This window comes from Netta rufina (genome assembly GCF_964035555.1).
Source record: "Netta rufina genome assembly, chromosome: 5".
NCBI classification, from domain to species: Eukaryota; Metazoa; Chordata; class Aves; order Anseriformes; family Anatidae; genus Netta; species Netta rufina.
This window is the reverse complement of record NC_140128.1, coordinates 46,219,079-46,241,201: the sequence shown is the minus strand read 5'-3', so window position 1 is coordinate 46,241,201 and position 22,123 is coordinate 46,219,079. Positions and strand designations below refer to the sequence as shown.

The 22,123-nt window shown below is 49.5% G+C and overlaps 1 protein-coding gene across 1 annotated transcript in view; it reads left to right on the top strand.

Moving 5' to 3' along the window:
• The window catches only part of EPS8L2 (EPS8 signaling adaptor L2), a 61,585-nt gene that overhangs the window by 16,290 nt on the left and 23,172 nt on the right, over positions 1-22,123 (top strand). The window contains exons 2-4 of the mRNA XM_084288173.1: positions 3,259-3,323; positions 4,146-4,201; positions 18,467-18,531. Coding sequence (XP_084144299.1) covers positions 3,280-3,323; positions 4,146-4,201; positions 18,467-18,531 — 165 coding nt within the window. The 5' untranslated portion in view covers positions 3,259-3,279. The remainder of the gene's footprint in view (positions 1-3,258; positions 3,324-4,145; positions 4,202-18,466; positions 18,532-22,123) is intronic.

Genomic DNA, 22,123 nt, shown 5'->3' with positions numbered 1-22,123 from the left:
GATGGAGCTCTTAGAGATGTCCCCATGGGGACAGGGAACCCAGGAAAGCAAGCTGCTTGGTCACTGCCCCCTGAGCTTCTTACTTCTTGTCCCTGGCTCCATCCACATTTAGAAGTGATGTTCTCTCAGCCCCTTCTTCATCTTATTCAAGTCTGGTTGTCTCTCAATTTAGCAAAATAATTATAAAGACTCCAACCCATCAGAAGCATGTCCTCCTCCAGTCAACCAGCCAGGATTCAATTAATATCAGACAATTTAAACTGAATTAAAAGCTCTGGCTCAAGGATCTGTCCTGGTTTAATTTGGCCAGCATCACACCACACCCTCATTTCACTTAACACAAGTTTGAACAGAGACATGGTCCTTAAAGCAGCATCAAGAAGGTTAAATAATGAAAATATCATGAATAAATAAAAAGCAGGGAGCCCAGCAGGATAAAAACCTGCTGACTCGGCAGGCACTCACACTGCTCCCTGCTCCGTGCCCTTGTTCAGGTGCAGGAGACCTGGAAGCGAGCACAAACTCCCAGCAGGCAAAGGACTGGGGGCACGGGGGGCACTGGGAGCACTGGGGTTACTGCAATTACGAACAAGGAAATGGAGCAGGGATCACTCAGGCAGATGGGTCAGACAGAGCAATTGATATCAGCACCGCTGACATTTCATGCTAACACATTACAGCTTCTGCTCGGCTAAGCAAAAGCCTGTTGGAGCATCAGCGTACGAGGGGCACAAAGCCTCTCGTGCTGTTTTCCGGGCAGCGGGTTGTTCCCATTGCACACTGCAGGCAGCATGTTGGCAGGTAGTTCTGGTAACTGCAAAGGTCTGGAGACACTTCTACTAGCCAAGGTACGCACTAGCTTATTCTGCCTTCCTCTAGGGAGCCCAGCTTACTCCCTTAGGTATTTTCTTATTAACCATCAGCAGATAAAGAATTGGCACATTTTATGGCTGGTCCTGTTCTACCCCTGAGGCTGAGCAGCGAATGCTGTCATTCCCATTCTTCTGGCAGCAAGGCAGGATTTGGCCAGATGGATTCTTCTAAAAGCAGGACCAGATCCCCTAGAGCTTGTCTTTTGCTTGTGAAGGAGAAACCAAAAGCAGCAAGTCCTCGGCTGCGACCCTGGTTCCTCCTGTTGTTTTTTACAGCTGGGGCCTGGGAGCAAGCTCTGAACTCCACCAGGCAAACTTGGCACTCCCTTACCTTCTGGAGTAACCTGGATTTCAGCCCATTAAGGACACGGCCCTACGGCAGTAAGTGAAAGGGAGCCAGAAATATTACATTAATAAGCAGAAACATTCCCAGCTCTGATCATTAGCCATGGGACTAAAGTGCTCAGACAGTATAAAGTAAACAGAAAAGAGCTGGGTTTATTAGAGCACGTTCCCTTTTCCAGGTATCTTATGCTAATGTACACAGAGATCTGAGAGATAGGAACCGTTTGAGGACTGTAAGAGGAAACCAGCAGACAGCTATTAACAGAGGAAAAATTCACAGGTACCTAAGCCTGGGCACAGGGACGGGTTTTCTTACGCTCAGAGAGGCTGGCAGAACACCAAGTTTCTATTCTAACATATATAAATTTATAGCCACGTTTGTGTGTGCATGGACTTTGGTGTCTGCCAAAAGAGAGATGAAAATGGGAATTTAATATATGAAAATGGGAATTTAATATACTATCTACAAATTGCACTTCAAAGTAATTTCTACCCGTGCCTTAGCACTGAGGAGCATTACTGCGATACAAAAGAGGCCGAAAGCCATCAGGCTGAGCCCAGAAAATGCCAGGGGAGTCCGTGTGAACACGAGTGGGTGGCTGTGCAATGGTAGCAGCAGCGTACCTGCATGCTGTGTGCCTCACCTGGAGAGCTGTATCGCCACAAAGCACATCCCTCTGACGTGTTACAATCGGTAGGAAAGCTGCGAATCTGCCCTGACCTCAGGGCAAAACATACAGAGCAAAATACCACAAGCGAGCGTTTCCAACACGAGGAATAAAACCGGATACCTAGGGAATCTCGGGCAGCTCTGCCGATGATACAACAAGCCCTGCAGCAGAGACAGTCAGCCTCCCGTTGGGAAATCCCAGATGCCAGGGATGACTCCAAAGTATTCCCCAGGGATTGCACACAGATTGAGCCTAAACTCAGTTAAGCAAAACCTCAGGGAGGCAGCTCTGCACGTGCCAACCACCTTGAAAGGTTCCATTGCAGGAGCTCCCACTGAAAACAGCGATTAATGCCTTCCTTCAGACCACCAACGGGTATCTTAAAGCCATACCTTTGAATTCTGACAACCTCATAATGAGGTGAGCAGGGTCTGACCCAGGAGAAGGAAAAGAGGTGCTGAGTGCACAGCCCACACACAGGTGCCTCCCGAGCTTCTTAAAAGGGAATAAAAAACCTTGAAGAGTTTGTCTTGGCTTTCCTTCAACTCACGCACTAGAACTGAGGTGGATATCTTGAATCCCAATATGAAATGTTCCCCGAGTTTTTATTATACCTTGTTTTCCCTTTTTTTTTTTTTTTTTTTTCCCTTGCAGTTCTGCTCTCAGAGCAGCGCCTGCATCTCTCTCAAGCATTTTCTCATTACTTACAATTCTCATCAGCAGAAGGAGGTGAAATATCAGTGCTAAGCCTGCCTGCCTCTCACCAAGCAGCCAGCCAGTGCAGTAATTATTTTCTCCATCCTTATGCTGCCGGTGGAGCAGTCTTTTCTCTATTCAGGGAATACGCTAGGTGAGGATACTTCAACAGCTAGTGTTTAGCCACATGGCATAAGATAATGGCAGTACGGACATGAAAAATGACTCAGGACATTTACCATGGTGAGCACACGGCCACAGTGATCTGTGAGCCTGCTAATGGCCTCAGAGAGGCCATAAAGGCAAAGGTCTCATCAGGCCGTACTAAACCATCGGCAGGGCTGCATTGGTAGAAGGTGGCTGTGCTGAGATGCCACGGAGTCTGGGTGTGCCTGCACAGGCTGGGTGAGAGGGGAGAGGTGGAAGTAGGTTTCAGAAAGGTTGTGTCATCTTCACCTCGGCCCAGGTCAGAGCTGTGACAAGTGTCTGAGCCACAGGGCAGAGACCAGCCTGGAAACCCCACTGTGCCCAGCTGACTGCTCTCACCTGCCCAGGCTGCTGCCTGGGGACCCCAAGTCAGAGGTGGGAAAGGCACCATGCACACGGATAAATCATCTGAGTGTGTGATGGCTGGTTTCTGATTGCTAACCCTGTGTCCTCTGCTTCTGCTGCAGCTGCCTGTCCTGTGAAGCAACATGAGTCTCAAGGGATCCCTCGGCAGCAGCTCTGGCTCAGCAAAGTAAGGATCTCCATGGTGGGCTCCCTCCATCTCATGGCTGGCACCTCTGCTCCTTCCCACCACCCAGGGGGATGCTTCTGGGGGTCCCGCTTGCCATCCCCTGCAGATCCCAGGGGTTTGTTTCACCCTCCGTGGGCACCTCACAAGTTGTGGTGGTACCCAGCATTACTGCCCCTCACCTCACGGGCACGACTTTCCTGCACGTTCCTGGTCTCTGGAGAGTGGGTGTAAGAGTGCTGCCGACCACCGCCAGCACCCAGGGGGACATCGTGACAGGAGCTGCCGGCCACCCCCTGCCTCAGCCATGGCACCCTGAGGTGCCACTTTGATCCTCCCCTGTCCCCACCGTTCCCTCAGGCTGCACACTCCCACACACAGCCTGGGCAGGCAGGGCAGGGGGAGGGATGGCCTTACAGGGGATATAACCCATTCCTAGGGGCCTGACACCCCAAACTCAAAGCATTTTGCTCTCATTTATGTCCTTGCATGTTTTTACAGGGGCTGCTTTCTGTGTCTGAGCAGCTGAGGTGGGTTTTAAAAGGGTCCATTAACAAGGGCCCTAAGGCCTGGCTCTTAAGCTGTCTTGGGTTTAGGTGGACTCAGTGGTAAAATGGGGGTTCTCCTTTTCCCTAGCACTGTCAGAGGAGCAAACACAGGTGATTTGGGACAGCATGCCAGATAGACATGGTGAGGAGGGCAGTTCTGCTCTCCCTTGGGATTGCCATGGGGCTGCAGTGCTGATCACCGCGTGCATCGCACGTGAGAGCAGATGTTAATGAGGTTAAAAAGTGACAGCTGATTTCTGCCTTGTCTCTCTTACAGTGGCAGCATGGGCAGAGCGGACGGAGCCTCCAAGCTGAGCGCAAAGGACCTGTATGGTAAGTCATGCCCATGGACATGTAGGGTTTGCTATAGCAAGGGCACCTCTGGAGATCTGGAGGCAGCTGCTAGGGAGCTTTAGGCCGGTACTTGGGCCTGTGTTTCAGACCTCCACGCACAGCAGCTGCCCTGACACGGCAGTGAAAATGCATCTTGCCTCCACGCTGCCGTCTCCCACGCGGGGCCCAGCGGTGATTTCGTGCAGACAGGCAAGCAAATGCAGGCACGGCTCCCACCTGCCACCCAGATCCTCTCCAGTTATGCTAGTGAGATAACCCCATAAGGGGCCCGACAAAGGAAAAACTGTCCTCAGCGTGTTAATGATTATACTCTTTTAACTACTCGGTGAGCCATGAAAACTCCAGTGCCCTTTGGCTGGTCGGAAGCAGAGGGAATTGGTGGGATTGGCGCTTGTGCAGAGCCTGATCTGCAGCTTGTCCATAAACCACCAGAGCTCCAGAGGAGCCAGCAAAACATGGGCTGAGGAGTAGTAGAGAACGTTTAGGTATCAATAACAGTTCTTCCTGATCTTAGAAGCTCTCTTAATGCATCCCAGGTGAAGCCTTGACCTGTGGGGTGTGCTGGGATGGGCAGAACAAGCAGAGAGCTGTGTCAGAAGTCATCCCCCTCAGCTGCTCTCTGGATAAAGAGAAGGGGTTTTGTCAGGGGGAACACTTGCAGCTTTTAGGGAGCCCAAACCTGCAAACTCTCCCACCAGAGAGCTGTCAGTTTGCCAGGTTGGTGCTTGCATAGGGTGTGGAAGGGCTGTGACAGCTTGTATTTGGTTGGCAAGCTCCCTTTGGTGCGGCAAGATGAGGGTGGCTGTGTTTGTCCCTGGAAAGTGCTTTTGGTTGCTGAATGGCTTTGCCTGGAGTTTCATCAGTGTGGAGTGGCCTGAAACTGTGTCCCCCAAATGATGGATTTCAAGAAGAGGGCACTGGTGGGAAGGTAGGAGCTGTACTTAGAGGATGAAGTGTTAAACATAGGAAATGCTAACTGAATAGCTGCAAAGAAGTGAAACATGGGAATAAAGGTGGATGAGCAATTTAATGCTACTGGACAAGGCTACTTCTGGCCTCGATGCTGCATGATGGGCAGGTGCCAAGAGAAAGTTTGAACTGTGTCTGTCATTTGTCTTGGGATGAAAGGACATGTGTTAAGCCCAGAAAGAAGAGAGAGGCCGAGGAGTGGCAATGTTCGGGTGCTGCTCCACTCTGCACACAGGACTGCCATCTCAGTTGAGCTCGTCCTGCCTCTGACAGCACCATTTCCTTTGCTCTGCTCTGAAAGCTCATGCAAATCTTGCAAATCGGGGCCAGAAACATTTTAGTTGCAAGGTAAATAGAGAGCCATACAGAGACATGAGAAAATGAAACTGAGAGTTGAAAACTGTGTTGGAAACAGGGCATGAGCTCAGGTTAGCACCCACTGATGGAGACAGCCCAGAGCTCTGAATTATCAGGGTGTTGGGGTGGGATCTAATTGTGTGCACAGAACTGATGTGGCAGCATCTGGTGGTGAGTACTGCCCACCCTGCAATGCCTTCATCGTAAAAGCAAGCAAAGGGAAAAGGTGAAAAACTGTTTTGAAACCAAACACTTTCTCAAATAAGTCATTTTAAATGCTGAGTTACATCTTCATATCTTCATTTTTTTTTTTTCATGGACACACCCCGAAAGCAAATTTCAGCAAGAACAGGACCTCTCCCACCAAATTCCAGCAAACCTCAAACAAGTACTGTAAGTCCAGAGGCCAAATCCTCAAGAGGAATTAAATCAGCGGCCCCTGATTTCCCTCCTGCCTCAGCAGGGCACTATGAGGGCTGCGGTAATTTACTGCAGAAATCAGTGGCTGTCAGCTGGCTCGGCCCCGTATGCACAAGCACGTCCATGGAGTTTATGCCTGGCAGAGCTTGAGACTTGCTCACTAATTCAGCGTGCCTTTTCCAAAGGACACTCAGTGTGTGTTAAGCCAACATTTAAATGTTTGGGTCCCGTTCCCACTTGAATCCTCCCTCCCCCAACATCAGTTTCTGCTGTGAGCTGGCACATTTGGGGGTGGAGGGCAGGCAAGAACTAAAATTCCAGGGAGAATTATGTTTCATAATGAAACAAATCACATCAAGCCGAGCTGGCCTTGATTATGTGATTATGATGCTGCTAAGGGACATTCAGAGCTTAGGAGACTTTTTATGTTTCCATTTTTCTCTGGTGCAGTCAGGCTGAACCCTCAGCCTGTGCACACTGCCAGGCCTCCAAAGTCTGGGTGCGATGAGCATGCAGACATCTGCTGCATTTAAAGCTCACTGGGTAACGTCCTTCTGCAGATCCAAAGCACACAGGTGTCTTAGATTGGATATTAGGAAGAATTTCCTCATGGGAAGGGTGGTCAGGTGTTGGGGCAGGCTGCCCAGGGAGGTGGTGGAGCCACCATCCCTGGAGGTATGTAAGAGACGTGTGAATGTGGCACGTAGGGACGTGGTTCAGTGGTGGACTAGGTAGTGATGGGTGGACTTGATGATCTGAAGGGTCTCTTCCAACCTCAATGATCCTGTGAATCGATGGGCTCACAGCACCCAGGTCCCAGCTTCTGGGCCACGCAGATCCGCAGAGGTGCTAGCCCCTGAGGAAGGTGGCTGCCCTGGTGTCACAGCTGGCCTGCTCTGAGTGCTGTGACACTGGGTACATGGCACAGCACCAAGTCTTTTATGTTGTGGTGAACGCAGAGGGATGCAGAGAGACCCAAATCACTGGGGAATTCTGCAGAAAAATGGCTTACAGCCCTGAGATATCTTCCCCTGGCTCTATCCCTACCAGAATCTCAATCAGAGCTCTTTCTAGGGTGCTCAGCCATCCTTGGAGTTGCCTGGCTGTCATGGGAGCCGTGTCATCCTTCCCACCCCCCTCAGCAGAACAGCATCACATTTGCTCAGCTCCGTGTTCTGGAAGCGTCTGTGGCTGCCCGTACAGAGAGCCCCGGCTCGGCGGGCAGCAGGGGGAATGGCTGGCACCTCTCAGGTTGCCACCTTGCTCAATGCACAGCAACTGGCCGAATAAATGTTAATGCGTACCATAAATAAATTAAGCTGCTTCTCCGCTTACCGGCATCTCTTCTGAACCCAGATGAAAGGCCGTGGGGGGGAAACCAACGTGGCTCTGGCAGGAGCCAAGGGAAGGGCTGGAAGGGAGGTGTCTGTGCACAGCGGTCTCCCCAGCACTCTTGCTACCCCTTTCTGTGGCAATAACCAGGTGGACTTTTGCAGGCACTCATCCAAGCTGCTTTTGTGGTTTATCGGATGGTGCTGTCTCTCGTGAGGGATCAGGCACTGTGACTGTGAGAAGATGCATAGAATTGAGGGGAGTTTAATGGTTATAGCGGGTTTCACACGGGGCTAGGAGAAGGAAATGGCCCTGCAGCAGAGCTCACTTCTGTTCAGTGCCGAGTCTGTCCCTGTGATGCTCAGCTGCTTTTTGCCCTGCCAAGAGACAGTGACAAGCCACCTGCCTTCCTTGATATGCTCGTTTCTGGGAAAGACCCAACCTTGGTGTGGCATGGGGCTGGAAAAGGGAGGTTAGGGCATGGGCACAGCCGGTGGTCCGAGTTAGGCTGGAGAAACACGGAGCTGCAAGGTGGCAGCATGCGAGGCGCGATCACTTGACACTGCATGCCTCCTGTAACCCAAGAAAGGCTTCAGCGCTGTAACAGGACACGGGATGCAAACACAAAGAGAAGCACTGCTCCCTCTGGGCCCTGGGATGGGTATCATCTGCCTGGGGAGCCGTGGGGAGAGGAGACCCATGAGCTGTAGGCAGAATATGCCGATGGTGAAGGACTGACAGGTTTAATGGTCACAAGCCAGCTCCTTGGGGTCTCTGCAGGCCTCCCGTATTTCCTCCTGGGGCTACGTGGGGAAGATAAGACTGGACAGCCCCCTTTGTTTCCCCTGGCCTGTAATTCCTTGCCAGTTGCTCTCCCACGTCCCCACTTGCACCCTGGGTGAGCACAAGGTGAAGCAGGGCCTTGGCGAGACACCTTTACAGACAGGGGTTATGCCAGCTCAAGCAGAAAGACAGAAACACTGACTGGATACCACCTTTCTTTCCCTAAAATTATCAGGCGTTTACCAGCCCAGTTTTTCTTGCACACTTCTCCCAAAGGACTTGCTTGCTGCTTGCCCAGGATCTCGAGCACAGGACAGGGCACAGGGACACACAGCTGTCTGCCTCCAGCAGCTGCACCACCGGGACCAACACATTTCACCTTTTCCCTGCTCCTGCCCGGTGCCAGCATGGTCTGAAAGCTGCTCAGAGGAGGGAGTGTCCCTGCTGATGTTTTCCCTGTACAATGGGGCAACAGCAAGGAGCTGAAATGTTCCTACGATAGGTGGAGAGAAAGGCAGGGCAGCTTTCCCACCTGCTGCTGTTGTTGGCTTCCTCAGCCCGCCGCAAGAAAGCCCCCGGGCAGCACTGATCTGCTCACACGGCTCCGAGTCAGAGCACTGCCTGAGACACTGGTTCCCCATTCCCCCGCCATCGGCCTTGAATAACTCCCTTGTCTGCCCCCCGGCTCCCTCAGTGCCACTTCAGCGTCTTTCTTCACGTCCCCTTTCCCACCCGAGATTCCAGCTTCAGATTACGCCGGCTCCTCTGCAACACTGCCTTGCGGGTGAGCCTTTTATTTAAAGCCTGGAAACGTAATACTCCAGCTGGAAACGGGGCTGGAAGAAAGAAAGCAAGCCAGCATTCCTGGTGGTTCCTGCGGACCAAAACCCGGTGGTGGTGCAGCCGGGAGGCGAAGGCTCTGCTCTGAGTGCTGCTGGCTCAGCTTGGCCCTGGCTGCTCTGAGCAGGCAGCCCTCACGTCCCCATTGCAATGCTTTTGGGATAGCAGCTAGCAATGGGGTCTGCAGAGAGGCCTTTCCCCCTCTGACCCCATAGTGCCTGGTCTGCACCTCCAGCAGCCCTTTTTCCTTGCTGCTTCAAGCCTGCTGAGTTCAATTTCTCCCCTTGCATGGAGGATCTGCCCAGAGTTTACTAATAGGGACATTTTCTTGAATGGAAATGGGTGCCCAGGTACTCTGAGAACAAACACTGGATTAGTTACTTAATGACGACAAAAACAATAGGGGAAACTTTTTATTATGAGTGGTTTTTGGTTCTCAAGTGAAGCAAATTTGTCACTTTGTTTACTTAAGTCAAGGGCCTGATATTCAAAAAATGTCATTACCAGCTACGGGGAGTTTAGAAAACACCATTTTGAATTGTTCAATGAAAAATAACCTGGCATATTTCTCCCAGCTCTGATTTTAAAGGGACAGGGAATGCCTTTGCCTGTGAGTTTCTCAGTAGCTTGTTTATTTTCCGCTGAGCGGCCGCTCAGGATGCTGCTGGCCATCCCTCAGCACGCCAGGACAGGCAGGCAATGTTACCTGATGTGCACAGCCCGTGCACAAGGGTCAGGTTTTTATTTGCTCTTCTAGAGTGGGTTGTGTCTTCAGCTAATAAAAGAAGAATGTGAGCAATTGGGCTTGAGCTAGTGGCAACTATTAGGCATGCCAGGGAGGAATTTAGCCTCCTGACACCGACTAGCTGCCAACATGCTATCAGGCAACAGCTCCCCGCTGCCCAGCCCGTTCACACCCCCAGCGTCAATGAGAGCCTTCTCATTCACTTCGGGAGCTTCCAGATCCCAAAGGGGGATGGCTATCCCCACAGATTCCCAGTGTCACGGCCACTGTTACCAACAGCCTCTGGCATTCAGAGAGGCCCGTGGTGGTGGCAGGAAGGACAGGGTGCTCGAGGCTTTGGAAGAAGCTGCAAAGAGGCTTCCAAAATGGAGCCTGGGCAGTGACTCTAAAGCTTTTGGTGGTGTTTCATACCTGCTGCCCTTCTCCTCTCGTTGCTCAGCAGATCTTTTTGCAATGCCACGCTTTGACTTAGTTAGGGCTTAGTTACACAGTTAGGGCTGGAGGCTGGCTCTGCACCAGGAGGGCTTTGCTGACACAGTGACACCGATGCAGGGAGGTGCTCCCATGTCAGACACTACCCCAGCCAGCAAAATTTTCCTCTGGTATTGCTTATCCCAGCTCCTACATGCAAAACAAGCCGGTTGCAATGTTATTCCAACCTCCTGTGGTTTCTCCTTCCTTGAAATACTCATGTGGTGTGGAGGAGAGCCGGGCAGGGGATGGCACGGGGCAGGCAGGAGCACTACATCCCACACGCTGTCCCCGGCGCTGGCCAGCCATGGGAACCCCCAAGCAGGGAAGCTCCGGCAGCAACAGAGCCTGCAGCTGCCTTGGGGCCGGGAGCCCAGGCGCAGCAGGTCTGTGCAGTGCCCGAAATCAGATCCTTGACTAACCCTGCAGAACCTGGAGCGTCCTCCCACTCGGCGAGGCAGCAGGAGCCTGTTGGGTCGGCAGCGCTGCACACCGCAGATGAGCGATCCGACTGCCAGATCAGATCTGGCCTCCTGCTCCCATCCTGGGAATGGATGCTCTTTCGTAAGGCTGCTTTTTAATGCAGGCCCGACAAATTTGCATAATTGCCATTAGTGTTCTGAAGCATTTGCTGCTTCGTTTCTCCTCCGAAGGGCTGTGTCCTGACCTGTTGCTTTGGCAGAAGAACCAGCTCATACTACATAGGCAGGTTACTATAAAGAGTGTGTGTGCTGCTAGATAGCATATAGATAATATAAGGAATTGGCAAGCTCCAGAAGGCAACAGCCAGGACTTTCCTCAGGATGCTCCAATGGACACAGGGAGGTCTCCAGTGCAATGCAGGGGGAGGGAATCAAGGAGAGGTCTTTGGCCTGGTACTGCCAACGATAACAAACCAATCCTATAAATGCCATAAAACAGAATGTGCAAAAGAGTACTATCAAATGGGAATGGCAGGGCCAAATCTGTCAGGCTCACACCACTTTTATACCAGTATCTCAGCTCCGAGTTGCATTGCACTGAATCCTTACTCATCCCCTGCGGTGTTTCAGCTTTGTGTCCGTGTCTTTCACCAGGGCTTTGAAACAAAGCTCAGTGCTTGAGCAATAGTCCTGACTCTTGAGTCCCTTCGAAATCCTTGTAGGATAACAGCCTTTCTAGGTCTGTGGTCCCTGTCACCCTGTGGTGCCAGCCCCTACAGAGATGGATGCTCTGCAGCAGCCGCAATCTCACCTTGCCAGCACAAGGTGGCCGAGGCAGTTCGCCAGCCATCTCCCAAACCTGACCCGAGGGGGACAGAGGGACAGACTTTCTGTGCTCGGATGCAGTCTCCCTCCCATGCCCACGCCAGAGGGGGCTGTGCTCCCCCACGGCTGTGCAAGCGTGGTCTGCATGTAGGGCAGAAGCAATGACACCACAAGGCTGCACCGTCTCGTGTTTCACTTGGCTGATATTACTCCTTGGTTCCCTACAGACTGCTTCACTGATGAGTTGCCCATCCCCCACATTTTCTACAGAGCCTTCCACCCAGCAACAGCAGAAAACAAATATGGGGAGATGCGGGGAGGATGAGGGAGGATCCTGGGTGATAAAACTCCCTAATTAAGCAGCGAGGGCTGTGCACAGAGGGCAGGCTGGGGCCTTCACAATGCTGGTGCGAATGGCTGCGTTTGTCACAGCAGCACCTGTTTGCACCACAAGTGACTTCAGCCCTGGTGTGCAGCAAGAGCGTGGGCAAGTTTTTGTTTATGAGATTGCAACAGAAGGGCAGAAATGGCATCTCGGGGCAGAGCTTTGGGATCGTGCCCATAACTGACCTGTAAGCCCTCGTTAGGATCAGCAGAGCACCACGGTCCTGCCTCCGCCAGAGGGAGAAAAAGTGCTCAAATTCCCCCAAAACTGTTGGAATGCTTCGTGTCACACTTAGTGCTACAGCAGTCCTATGGCTCTTCTGCCCTCCTCTGTACTACTCAAAATCCCTGTTGACTTTAACCAAGTTCCTTCACCTCTGAACTGCTCCCACGGGACAGAATTTATCCCGCTAGGCGATCTGTTGTGCACACAATGTGCCAAGTTGGAGGGAGTGTTCACAGCCACGTCCCAACCCCTGGAAAAAAGGGTATTGCATGGAAATGGGGAGGGAACTTGGCACTTAAGATGTGTTTTGACTTCCTGGACTCAGCCGATAACCCCATTCCTCCAGGATGTGAGTTGATCGTACCTTCTTTCTCAATAATTCCTGTATTTCATCCTTCCCACTCCTCAACATAAAGCCAAGCAAGACGCTCTCCCTTCCAGCCAGGACTTTTGTGTGTTGCCACTAGATTTTCAGCACAGCACCCAGTTTTGAGTCCATTCTGAGCTGGCAAAATCCACCTTGTTACCTCTGCAGCAGTCTCAGCTTTTTCCATTTCTTCATGTGGCCACTGGTGCCAGTGGGAAACATCATTTCCGCAGTGCTGTTTTTCTGCGAGATATTGGTGACAGATAACATTCTTCAGAGAATGGCTTTGCAGTTTTTCCCACAACTCTGGGTATGAGTCCAGATGAAAGCTAGCTGCCTAGGAAGGGACTCAGCTGAATTCAGTTACAGAATCATTTTTGCTTTTTTTCCTGCAAGGGGTGTCCTAGGGCTCATGGGGCCAAACCTCTCGAGGCAAGAGATGAGGCAATTTAATGAAGAAATACAGTTCTGCATATGTGAATATCGCACGTGGCATCCGTGCTTGAGTCATTCAAAACTTTCCGAGTGCCTGTGCCAGACATACAGCAAGTGTTTAGGCTCGGCACGATGCGACTGTGAATTACTTGTCATTGTTTTTGAGGCTGCAGCAGTGGGTCATACCCACCACCTCTGGCCTGATGATGATCCCCATGTTACGAGGGCTTTTTGTTGCCAGACACCAAAAGCAAGGCACAAAGCTCTATTGTTTTCCCGTCTCTTCGGCTCTCTTGGCAGACAGCAGGGAAAAAGTACAGCAGTGGTCACTGTGGGTCTCACGCCAGCTTTTATCACCTTCAGATGTTTGCTGTACTTGTGCCATGGCCCTGGAGCTCGCATGCCCTTTGCAATCCAGCCTGTGTTGCATCCCAGTAGCCCTCCAACACAGCAGCCTCTAAAGGGAGAGAGCAGAAGGTGACTCATTTAAGCAGAGGTGCACGCTGGTGTCTGTGCTGTGGCAGCAGCTGCCATCCGATCTGAGGAAAACCATCTTTATATTCCTGTAACTCTTATTCATCACATGGGGATTATGCAAATTCCCTGCCTGCTGGGGATGCGGTGTGGATTGGGTAACGTTACCATGCTTGGGTCTTCTCCATTGCAAGACGCTGTAGAAATGCAAAGTGTTCTAGCATGAGAGGTGTCAGATAAACTGGGAGGAAATTGCTACTGCTGCTAACGCACCAGTGTTCATTCATACAAAATTAAGGAGGTGGAGGACAAGGCTATGGAGAAGGGCAATGTGGGAGCCACTCGGACATGTGTCCTGTTTTCTCACGTCTTTTCTGGCAAAGGGAGTTCACCCGGCTCACATAAAGGATCTCCTATTATCTGCAGAGTTGCCTTAGCTTAAAACTTAAAACAGCCACAGGTCTCCATGCGGGCATCACTCTGTGTGGTATATTTGCTTCAGCCCAGCATGACCAGAGCCAGCTTTAAGCTAAGGCAAATAATGATGAATCCAGAGAAAGGCTTACATTGTTTCATCACACTTCTTTGAAGTAAATATACCAATAAAACCCTAACCATTTTTAAAGCTTCCCCATTTCAGACAGATGTGACCTAAGATTGCCTATTTTGTCATTTACAGCACAGATCCTTACTTCTTCCTGCATTTAAATCAAAACTGAGCACTAGAAAAAGAGATTTCAGCGTTTTGCATCTCTGCTGCCCAGGAAAGCCCAGCTGTTCTCAGGCTGTGTAGTTCTATTTTGAGGATACTGGGAGGAAACATGAAAGGAGAGGTTCCCATGGGCTTAGGGGCCAGGTAGAAGCCAACAAGGAGGGTTTTCAGGAGAAGGAAGAAGCAGACATCTTAAAGGGAGGGACAGGAAAGAGAATATGCAGAAACACCCCCTTCCTTTGCCTGGGCAGCTTTTGGGATGTAACTCGAATGGCATCCTGAGACAAAATAGAGGCACATTGTTTGAGTTGTGTGGCTCTTAAAGGCAATACCTCCAGGGAGAATGAACAGAGGGAGTGGGAACCTCTGTATTTCCCCACCACACACCACCCATGCCTTATTTTATATCTTGCTGCCAGGTTTGTGCAGCTCCAGCACTGCAGCAGCACCTGGCACTGGGCAACAGCCTTGCCACAGACCCCTAATGGGAGGGATGCGAGAATCCTGGCTGATAGCAGTGATTGCTCCTGAACAGGAGCAGGTAGAAACTCCTTTCTGCCTCCCCCTTGGCCCTCGCTGGCTCACATGCTGGTGGAGAGGGAGCTCCAGGCCCCCAGCACTGGCACCAAGCTACAGGGCCCTCACCAGGGCTGGAAAAGGCTGAAGAGGCCTGTGGCTGGGCTCCGTCTGTAAACCCCATCTCCCCAATATCCACCAGCTCTTGACACTGCTCAGCACCCTTCCTTTCAGAGCTGAAGATGTTTCCTGCCCTAAAGTAAAAATCCTTTGTTTCCAGACTGTCTGCTTCAGTCTTTTTCCACTCCCTTTTAAAAAGGAGCGGATGGGATGCGTTAAAGTCCAAATTTGCCTCCATCCCACACAGATGCAGTGTTCTCATTTCCATTAGTGTCATCGATGTGCATGAGAAATGCTTGGTGAGGAAATTGAGGTTACTGAGAGAAAAAAGTTACTCACATGAGACACAACTCCCTGCGGACGTGTGTTGCCGTGTGCCCTGTCCCAGACCTTGCCCCACATTTGAAGTAGAGCAGACTGCAATTAAAACAGCAAAGTGCCATCGACCCTTCAATGTGAGCCTAAGGTAGGAACTGGCCGTGCTGAAATATTAATTCATTTCCTCAAGGTCACTGTGAGAGCTACGGGTTGAGCACAGAGCTGTGGGTGCTTCAGCCATGGAAGTGTTCATGGCCGGGTTGGATGGGGCTAGGAGCAGCCTGGTCTGGTGGGAGGTGTCCCTGCATGGGCCAGGAGGGTTGGAATGAGATGATCTTTAGGGTCCCTTCCAATCCAAGCCATTCTGTGGTTCTGAGTGATTCTGTGAAGGTACAAAGTACACGGGTGTCCTGCCAAGCTGATGAGGCACCTCTCAGGCTTGAAAACAAAAAGGATTAGAAATCTGTTGCTATCAATCCTTGCCAGGCTTCAAACAAAAGCACCAGCATCCCTTTTCATTTCTATCCTCTCTGGGCCCCTCTTTGTATGATTAAGATGTTCCTGCATCTGCAGGCAGTTTTGCTACCAGTGCTCAGCCCTGTGTCTTTGCAGAAGTACCACGAGGGGCTCAGTTTAAAAGCTCTTCTGTGCTGGCAACTTCTGTTTCACCTAAAATGAAGATCCCAAGTTAAATCCCACAGAAAGGAAACCTTCAGGCCAGTGCTTGTTCTGGAGAGACACCTGCTGGCAGAACCCTAGAGCTAAGCTCTGAAACGTGTCCATCCTCCCTCGTCTCGATGGAAGTCAAGCAGAAATAAAAGCATAACAGAGATGCAAAAGAGGCCAGGGGAAAAGGTTCGCGCTAAAGGGGTGGAACTCAAAGCAAGAGCTTGTCCCAGGGCCTGATCCCAGCTCCACCACCCCTTGTGTCTGTCCGAAGCAGAGCAGTCACAGGGGGACAGCGCTGAGCAGTAAAATGCTGCAGAAGACCAGCGGTCTAATATACTTGAGAGATTTGAACTTGTTCAGCCAGTTTTTAACTGCCCTCCCTGCCAGCATTCTCATTTTAGGAAAGCCAAAGAAACCCCAAATTCCCACTTGGTGTGGGCTGAATCGAAGTAAGCTGAAACAAGAGCACTCACGGGTGAGCTGGCTCGAAATCACATCTAGTTCTAGGCAGGAAAACCAAGGCATGTAACTGCATGTTACATGTGGGGGCACACACTCTCCTCAGGAGGGATTTGTGGCTTGTTTGTAGAAATCCTGGCAATCGGTGCCAACAAAGCACTTGCCTATTAGTTATTTTAACTCCTGTCAACTCTCCAGGAAAGATGAGTAGCAGATTTGGGCCAGTTTTCCCTCCATTTGCACACGATCCGCTGGCAGGTGGATTAAATATAAGTGATTCAGTTGAGAATTGAATGCTAGGAGCCCCCCAGGACTAAGCTGAAGCTCCTGATTGATGCTTTTGGTTTTTTTGCTCTTGTAACAGCAGCATGCTCTGTTCACTGCAGCTACTCCCTCCAAGTGTTTTCCCACATACAGGGTTTAAAGGAGAACGCTCATTAAGTATTCGCCTAACTACTTCCCAGCCACTTGCCCACTACCAGGAATCTCTGTGGCTCCTGGTGGTTCTGGAGCAGATGTAAAGGATAGGCTTGGTAGACTTGTAGCAAACGACTCCACAGTTTAGGAGCAACCAGGAGACTGTGCCTTCCTGGGGCAAAGTGAACAGAGAGTACCTTTCTTGGGATGTAGCCAGGAGTGAATGCAAAGGCTGCCAGAGGCACTGCCTGCACTGAGTGTGACAGCTTTCCCGTATGCCAGTGCCCTGTTGTGCCCCTGCCCTTCTGTCCCCCTGTCACTGTCCCTCCCAGAGCAGCCACGATAAGATGTACTCAGGCACCTTAAAAAAAAAAAAAAAAAAAGGAAGCTGCTGACAATTCTTCAAACAGCACAAAAGCACACCTGGTGCTGCTCCCTTCTGCTCTTCTTTTGATTTTATCACCCACACTCACCACTTGTCCTTTCATTGTGATGGGAATCCATCCCACAGCCATTTTACTGCATCCCTGCTGATGGTGGCTGGGCTCAGGGAGAGCTGCTTGAGCCCTGGGTGCATATTACCAGTACGTCTTGTAAGTCTCCGGGGAACGCTTTTCAATCAAAACATGGCTTGCTGCTAAAAATATAAACCAAAGAAACATGTTGGGAGGTTTTACCTGGGTCCTGCACCACTTCACCAAAAAAGATAAATAGATAGATGGATAGATGGATAGATGGATAGATAGATAGATAGATAATTTAGAAACTGGGTTCAAATTACCAGAGTTTCTATGAGGATATTCTTTTTCTGGGTGCCAGTCTCTCTAAATAGGAAATTTGTAAAATGAGACCACATGTTCCATGTTTACAGGGAAAGGGAAAAAAATAGAGAAGCCAAAATCCCAGAGAAGGCATTAAAGAGAGCTTTGAAGTAAACCACAAATAAACTAAGAATAATATATATTTATTTAAAACACAAGCAGCCCCAGAGTTTGCTGTGCCATGAAATCCTCTTGGTTGTGACTATTGCTGCAGAGGCCAGGATATTATAACACAGGCTATTTCCAGCTTAGGACGGGTGAAAACATATAAAACGACAATTACATTTTCTAAGCAAACCAGAGATCAGAGGATGTCCTCTGCTGGTGAGGAAGATGTTTTCAGTTTGGTTAGTCACAAATCACTCTGAGACTTGAGACCTGGTAGTTATTCCTCTACTATGTGCACCAAGTATATACATGGGCTCACTGGACACATACCAATGAATTTATGAGTAAAACCTGACAGGGTAAAATCTTACAGGATTATATTCCATAGCCTCATTAAAATCCAAGCAATGTATTTTTTTCCAATTGCTCATAGTGCTGCTTTCCAGTGAGAAATGCAGGAAGTAATAAAGATTTGTTGCCTCATAAAAATATTGTTCAAAAAAGCCAGGCTCTGACTGGTTGGCCTTGATCCGTACAGCCCTTCCTATCAGCCCTACACTGTGCCTTGCCAGTAAGAAATGTAAGAAATCAAACCAGCAACGTCACAGCGGCGCAGAGGGTTCCTTCTCGAGTCTGGAGGACATGTAAATGGGCTGTTGTGTCCAAACTGGAGGATTGTGGTTGGATTTTTCTTCTTGCCACATGCACGTCACAGCCCTGTGCCAGCCTGCTCAGGCTGTTCCTCTTCTTCCCAGCCCTCTTCCACGAGTGTCCTTGTCACTTGTTGTCTGAGGCTTCCCTGTACACAAGATTTCATTTCCTCCATAACCAGTGCTGGAATCAAATTAGCAGCGACGTTACAGGATACAACTTGAATGTGCATCCTACACACCTAATTTGCCAATCCTCGAGACAAAAGTTGATGTCATTGATTCTCAACACTGATTGAAACTGGAAGCTCAGAGAATAGCACCCCACCACGAGAACTATAATTCTCCCTAATATTCTGATAAACAGACATTGAACTGAAAGCTTGTTGTCTTTTTTTTTTCAGAACAAAGGAAAAAATATTCCAACTCCAATATCATTATGCATGAGACTTCACAGTACCATGTACAGGTGAGTATGCAATGAAATTTTATGGGACTGAGAGGCCTACGTCAGTGATAGATGCTGATAATGAAATGTATTTCATTTGTCCTGGAGTTTATTAGGTCAAAGACCAGCTGGGGAACCTTCTTACAATACACAAGTGTTGCTCTCCACACCCTGGGAGAGGCAAACAGCAAAGCTGCTCCATTCTTCCTTAAGGGAGGTGGGACTTCCCCGTTGCCCTATTTCTTTTTCCCAGCTGCTGCACGCAGATAAATTTGCCTCCTGAGCTTCCCTCCGAGGGGTTGTAATTTCTAGCTCCTGTACTGCAGGGCATGCCTGCAGACAGCCACCCACTGTAATTCCCCTCCTTGTGCTGTGGGCCACCCTGGAGCAAGTGGCTGAGACCACGCAGATCCTCTCCATCCATGGAACATGCTGCTGAAGCTGGGATCCTCGGGGCCTCTCAGGTTCCTTTGTGACAAAGAGGGATGAAAGGAAAGAGCATATGTAGGTGAAGCACAGGAGTTTGTTCACCAAAGATGCTTTGAGGAGACAAACTAAAGGACGAGAGAACAAACTACAGGAGAGCAGCAGAAGTCCTGAGATGATTCCTCTCCAAAGACTGACCTCACTCCTTCCTATGAGTCAGAGGCTTCGGGCTGGACTGGATCTCTTTCTCTCCTCTCACACACTGCCTGCTCTTTCTAGAAGTAACACCAGCTCTTCTGCTGCTTTTATTTCTCTGCTGCTCTTCTCCAACTCCTACCTGTGAAGAGCAGCAGTCATTCCATTATGGTATGACACTGTCTGAAAATCAATGCAAATAGACTCTGGTATAGCTCACAGATCCTTCCACAAGACTCCAACAGTTTTCCAGGGCACAATTCTGGGTCGTGTTTAAATGCTACAGCAAAACAGAGGATTTGCTGGCTTCTCCCACCTTGTATTCCACATCTTATCTTACCCTACAACTATTCCTATCTTGGATCCCTTACACCTCTTTGAACTTGAAGAGTGGGAAAGACTCCAATATTAGAGAGGCTGCTTTGGGCCTGGGGGAAGAGGTAGAGAACGGTTGCTGCTTCTGCATGGCTGGCCTGTACCAAAGGCTCTGAAGTTACTGGTGTGTCCCCTGTCCTTTGCTGGGCTATGTCAAGGATGAGTGCCAGTGGACAAAGAGGTCAAGGCCTGTTGTGAGCCAACACTAAGCAGTCATTCGGCTAGACATGGTCATTACAGCCAGCAGATGGGAAATGGTTGACAGGAAGGGAGGACAAAAAACAGTAATTAAAGAACATGAATTTGTTTTAATTACAGATGGACCTCTTTTCTACTTCAAATTTAAATTGAAAATGGCATGCAAATCCATCATTCATCAAAAATACAAACGATCAAGATTCAGCAAATTAAAACGTTTAGTAATTGGGGGGTGGAGAACAGAAAAAAAGATGTTAAAAAGACAAGGGAAGTTCAGTATGAGGAAACAGGAAACGGAGAGGCTGTGGTCCTCTCCCTCCTCTGCATTTGAAGGAGAGTAGTGGGAGCTGCTGTCCCTCTTGTTTCTCTGTCCTTCAAACCCTTCTTGACAGACAGATTAAAAACAGTATTCCACAGTGGTTACAGGAACTCACCTGCCCAGAAAACACAGACCACATCGACTATCATCTTTCAGCTCTTCCTCAGCTACTATGTCCTCTCAAGTAATTCAAAACCCTTCAGCCATGACAGTCATTCAGCCAAATTCATCCCGCAGTGTCACAGACATCCACTTAAAGAGAGGAGCCAGCCTGGCTGCCCGGAGCCTGGCGATGCCTGGAACACAACGTGCTGCTGCCAGCCAGCAGCCTCCGTACCACGGGAGCTCTGCCCAGCTGGGCCGTTTGTCACTGAAAACCTGGCAAGGCAAGAAAGGAAAGCACTTCATGAGGCTCATGTTTAGTAGACAGGGTCCTCTCTTCTCTGATTTAAGGCCTCAGTCCAGCAGAGAGCTTAAGAACACAGTTCAAAATAAAGGGAGCTGCTCATTTGCCTACAATGAAATTTTGACTTGTAAAAACACTTGTTTGGAAAGAGGCCCTGGCTTCCACCTGACATACTAACTCAATCCACCCCATCAGAGGCCTGGCCAGCCATCCCCATCAGCAAGTCCTAACAAATAAAGTCACTTGTAGAGTCAGGGAAGGGACTTTAAACGGTGACACGTACATTAATTCTTTATTAATTATGCCATATGCCACTCATTTGTGAGTTTCTACCTTGAACTTTGACCAAGACAAACAGGACTTAAGAGGCAAGCAGTGAGGCAGGAAGAGGTTTCCTTATATGAAGCATTTTACACCCTTAAAGTAATCTGTAAGCTGATCAAAGTTTAAAAGTGGAGAAAATCATTGCCCATTTCTTACAGAAATTACCATATTTGAATCTCTGTGTGGATGAAAGGGGCTTTTAGTGAGATAAAGGTAAGAACCAGTTTCTGTCCCCGCTTGGTCCACCAGTATCTACAGAAAATGGAAAGGAAGAAATATTCTAATGAGTCCTAGTCAGACAAGTAACTTTCGTTTCCACAAAAATTAACTTAACAGTAAATAACAAAGGAATTTATGAAGATTGTAAACCTGGCAGTTAAAATAATAGAGCAGATAAGATTCCTGTCAGCAGGTATAAACCAATTCCTTTCACCACTCTGCAGGCAGAGGGTTTGTCACCTCTGCGTGGATAATATTGACTTTGCAAATACCTTTTCATGCAGCATTTTACAATTAAAGTAACACATACCCAAGCATGTTCTTCATATCTGATTGGACAGCTAATCTCAGCTTTCGGTGGAGCTGCTCAAATACCTGCGAGGAATTTTATTTAGATAGTGCCTAACCCCATACCTTTGCTTTATGAGCACAGAACTGGATCTTCACTTAACCTCTGAAGTGTTTATCCTCTTCTCTGGTCTATCCATTCATTGCCAATTATCCAACAAGCGCCTGAACAACAAATTGGTCACCACAAACTCTCTCCACCCCTAATGCCCACTGCTGAATGTCGTGCTTAAAGACTCTGCCTGGGTTTTTACAGGTAGAAGGGACTTCTTCCCCAGAGCACTGCTTTGTTCCTCATTCGCTGCTCTTTTAGACACCTGCTATTGCAGACACTAACCACAAGGAGCTGAGGCTGGTACTGGGAACAGACGCATTTCCCCCCAAGCTCTTTTTTGTTCTCTTCTTGCATTTTGCATCTCTTGCTTGCCAGTCTTCAAGGACAAAGACTGTGTTTCTTCACTGTCTGGACCCTGACCCTTGCTACAGCACCATTGTAGCAAAAAGCACCAGAAAGAAATTGCCTGAGCCCTAAAGCTGTTATATGATTTCTGGGAGAAGGCACGGGTCTTTCTGCCAGAGCAATTACAGCTCCTCTGCACTTCTGCTGACCCACACGTTAGTCTGACTCAGCAGCAGCATGTCAGCGACCCTAATGCTATTAAGAAGGGGAATGGGGATGTGGGGGGAATTGGCTGAGTGGGAGAAATTCCAGGGAAGAGGGAAGGAGCCGGGACCTGTCCTGATAAGCCTGCCGGCAGCAGCAGCCCCCCAACATCAGCAGGATGTGTTGGTCAGGCCTGTAA